Here is a 4,264-nt window from a genome sequence, read left to right as displayed (position 1 = left end):
GCTATTTTTAAATCAAGCTATCTCTTCTGAACACTGGTTTGATTGTGCAATAAGTTTAAGGCGTGCTTCTCTAGTCTGCTTATCAAAAAGTGTGACGCGTCCGCTTCCACAGCCACCAGCTCATCCTCAAGTCTGGAGGCGGGACTTTTTTTTATTACGCACATGCCAGGTCTCCTATGATTGGCCGATGAACCCAACTCTCTCTGATGTGATTGGTCAACTGTAAAGTAGGCGTTGAATTAGTCGGAGTGCAGCAGCTCGCTTTTAGCAGTGGCGGTTGGAGCCGAAAACTGGGAGGGTGAACTGTCTGAGAAATGAATCATACTCACCGTGAACTGTGGGTTTGCCTTTTAGAAATAGGTGACAGGACTGTTTGCTAATGAAAGGAGAATCCCGGCTAACAGTCAGCTAGTTTTCGGTGTCTTGTCCAGCTGCGACAAAGCAAAGCAAATAGCGAGGATGTCGGTCCCCGCTGGGAGATAATGAAGAGGCTGCGCGTTTTGTTGGTGTGCCTCATTGTAGCTCTCCTGTGCTGGTAAGCCTGGCCTCCTGCCACCATTCACACTTTCACACATGTCTGACATTCACGTGCTTCAAAAATAACTTCACCACTTTTTACATTTTGTAACAAAATATTTGACTCTTTCTTGTCTTTTGTGGGACAGTATTTGCTATTCTTGTGTGACGGGTTGCCCCCCTGCTACATTAGCTAACAAATATCTGCTTGGTTTAGCTGTTTTTTCGGTTCAATATATCTGTGAATCCGAAGAAAAGATTGACTTTCCTCTGCTTATCATCCAGCTAGCCGCCTTTAAAGCCTGTTTGTTGGGTTAGTGATGAGGCCAGCTGTTGATAGCAGCTCAGCTAGCTAAATCTAAGTTGCTCAGTGTTGGCATATGTTAGCCAGCTGCTGGACTACAGCGACTAATGCAATATAACAGAAACTATACAGACATTTTTTATTTTCTTCTCGTGTTTTTTGGAGCTAAACAAATCTTGAAAAGCTATTTTTTGGGCTAACTAACCATCAGAATCACAGTGTGACGCATACTTAGCAAGACCATGGCTATGAATAAATGCAGGGACTGTCTTTTAGTTTGGTTAATAAATAAACAGGTTTAGTCAAAACCGTGTTTCTAGTTAGATATGCTCCAATAATCCAGAAAGAGATTAGATTAGGCCCTTCCTTTGATGTGGCTGAACAAGTACTGCTGTCATCATGGATTAAAATCCATCTAAACTAAGAAGATCTTACATTTTGTTATGTAAACACATCAACTCACTGCACTTTTATTATAATAAGATAACAGTTTGGAACATAGGCTGTCATAAATTGTGATAAATTTTGAAAATCTTTTTTTATGCTAGAAGTCGATGGAAACGTCCACTGATCATAGAAGTCAGAATTTTCTAGGAAATTTGTGGTGCATTTTAAATGATATTTACTGTGAATATTTGTAGTTTGTTTTTTTGCTGCAACCCATGTGTTTACTTAATCTCAGACGCAGGCAGCGGATAACAATGTGTGTAGAATTGGATTAACAATCCAGCTATCGTGCCAACTTCATCCAGATTGTTGACTCAGGTTGAGCCAGTGGAAGCTTGCAAACAAACTGAACTTCAGATTTTCTTCACTTCCTGACATTTTGTTGCTTCAGTCCCTCACTGTATTTTTCTTTATAGAACTGAGGCGTTGTTTTATAACCAAGAGGAAAATAAACAGGGTCTATTTAAATCTTTTTCCATCTGTTAATTTAATTTCGAAAAAGAAAACCTCCTAGGGGCTTTGTGTGTGTTCAGTTGCAGTAGAAGGAGTTTGTTTTTGTAAACTGGGCATAAGGAACACATCCTCATACCTGAGGTATTGGAAAAATCTAATAAAAGACATGTTTTCTCATTTCCCCATACCGTGGAAATAGGGCTTACAGGCTCATGTTTCATTGATCATGCCAGGGATTCCTTTTTTAATGCAATCATTAATAAATAAAATGTTTTGTAGCGCAGTGAAGGGCAGAACAAAGGCAGCTTAAATGTCTTTCAGAGGAAAGAAGATTTGGTTCTGTTTGCTGGTGAGGAGAAACCAAATTTTGTTATAATTAGATTTTTTTTATAGTAAATCCTTAATTATCCATATTTTAAAAAAAATGCACATCATAGAAATTTAATTTAACCTAACTTTTTATAAATAAAAGGGGGGAATAAACTTGAAACCACTGTAGGGGTTTGTCCCATGCTACTTTCTCTTCCTTTGAATACAATACCCAGCCACACAGAATGATGCAGACTTTGTTATAATCAGTTTTAACTTAATAAATTTGATTGAAAATTGAATTCAAAGGAATTGAGTTTGTGTCCGTTGAGCTCAGATGTTTGGTAAGACCAAATAAAATCTGTAATGAATAGTTTTAATTTTTTTTACTTTTTATTTTCTCCCCCGCATTTGTTTTCTTTTCTTTTTAACGAATTCAGTAATTTTTAGGATGATAAATACTCTGATAAAATGTTTATATAAATGAAAAACAGTGACATGGATTTGATGTGGCATACCGAGTGTCGGACAGACCAGCTGATGGCCGTGCTCTGAAATGCTCAGCTATCATTATTAATGCAATCCCTTTTTAACATGCTGCTGTTAGCTTCTCCTCCCCTGCTTCCAGCTCTCACAGATTCCCAGAAGGAATAAAAAAAAAAAAAGGCAATGCAGGCCAGGCGGCGACGCTAAGGTTTCCAAGGAAGCGGTGATTTTTAGGTTCATAAAGCAGCTGCTTGTTTAAACGCCGGTATTAAAGGGGTTATTTGGAAGTTTGTTCTGGCCAGGCTCTCGGCATCAACCCAGTGTTGCTTACAACCTGCCAGGGCTAATGCAGATATTTTTATGTTTCTTGTGAGCCCTTGTGCTTTGTAGGCTTCACCACAGCTTTCAGTGAGTGTCATGCTTCCCCCTCCTCTCATGTTGTCAGCAGAAGAGATCTGCCTGCTTTCACGGCATGCCATCTCAGGCTGTTGACATCAGCATTGTTGGGGATTGTGTGTGTTTGTCCTCTGAACCCATATGAGTCAAGGTGCACATTTCCAGGCAGGTGAATTGTCAGTAATAACAGCTTTCCTTGCATACTCATGCATTTCTCTCCATTTAAAGGCTATTTTTTACTGAATTAAGTTTTATAGCAGGTTATCACTGTGTTTGTCCGCTGTGGAAGATAATATATTATAAACTACCTCAGAGTACAAAAAGAATCAGATTTAAAAATTTTTTCTGCTGGATTGGCAGGATACTGTTTGAAATAAAAGGTTTCTATAAGCTTATTAGATTCACAGTCACTGGAAGGTTATTATTATGTAACATGATTAGCGCTTAAAAGATAATTCAGCAGCCGGTTTACCTGGTTTAAAAGTGTTAGCTGTGCTCCGCAGACTGTCGATACCAAAGCAAATGAGTAGAGAAAATCAGGATTTTAAAAAGCCTGAATTTTGGGTGCATTTAAATATTTATTTATTTTTTTTCATTAGGTTATACAGGTCTGTTTTTTCTTGTGCTTTGGTCATTGATCCAGTGGGAGAGGCCTGTGAAGCTTTGCTTGTTCAGCCTGTTTTTGCTCTTTAATCAGCTATGAGGAGGAGAACCTTCTAGAACAGGTTCCTATAAGCAGCCATGCTTTGTAGCATAAATGCTATAGATTATGTTTTTTGCTTTTTTATTTTCCCAAGCAGAAAAGCAAATTTTTCATACTGGTGCTAAAACAGAGTAAATGAAGAACGAGTATTTGTAACTTTTCTTTGTAATTTTTATAACTTTTTTTTATTTTGATACAAATACATAAGCAATACTTATCGCTCTGAGAGTTGTGTTCAACACCATATTTGGAGCTTAATTTAGTGTCTCAGTCCTGTTATTTGCCATAATAATGCTTCTAATGAAAAAAAAACATTTCTCATTGTGTGTCTGTGTACAAGATGCTTGAAAAGTTTTAAACAGTTTTTAAAGTCGTAGGGAAGATATATTTAAATGTCAAATTATTCTGGCTTACACATGTATATAAATGTACTCTTTATCAGACCATATTGTCCCAAAAGTTAGAAAGTTTCATTTAAAAAAAAATCCTGTCTTAAAATCTCTGCTTTTTTTCATTATCTTCTGCAGGCCAGTTAGTTCTACGTCAGCCTGAACACCTACATTCGGCCAATCATATATCAATGCTCATCTGTCAATCAAATGTTTTCGGTCATAGCATCTTGATTCATATGTCGCAGCTAATATACGCAA

General features: G+C 37.6%; 1 protein-coding gene across 2 annotated transcripts in view; it reads left to right on the top strand.

The window, feature by feature from the left end:
- The first annotated feature begins 265 nt into the window (after positions 1–265).
- Positions 266–4,264, top strand: part of suco (SUN domain containing ossification factor) — a 57,271-nt gene continuing 53,272 nt past the window's right edge. For both annotated transcript variants that reach the window (XM_015397999.1, XM_015398000.1), the window contains exon 1: positions 266–535. In XM_015397999.1, the coding sequence (XP_015253485.1) occupies positions 483–535 (53 nt within the window). In that variant the 5' untranslated portion in view covers positions 266–482. The remainder of the gene's footprint in view (positions 536–4,264) is intronic.

The sequence above is a fragment of the Cyprinodon variegatus genome, unplaced genomic scaffold, assembly GCF_000732505.1.
Source record: "Cyprinodon variegatus isolate N-32 unplaced genomic scaffold, C_variegatus-1.0 Scaffold902, whole genome shotgun sequence".
Taxonomy (NCBI): Eukaryota; Metazoa; Chordata; class Actinopteri; order Cyprinodontiformes; family Cyprinodontidae; genus Cyprinodon; species Cyprinodon variegatus.
Note: the sequence above shows the minus strand (reverse complement) of the source record. Positions and strands in the feature narration are given on the sequence as shown.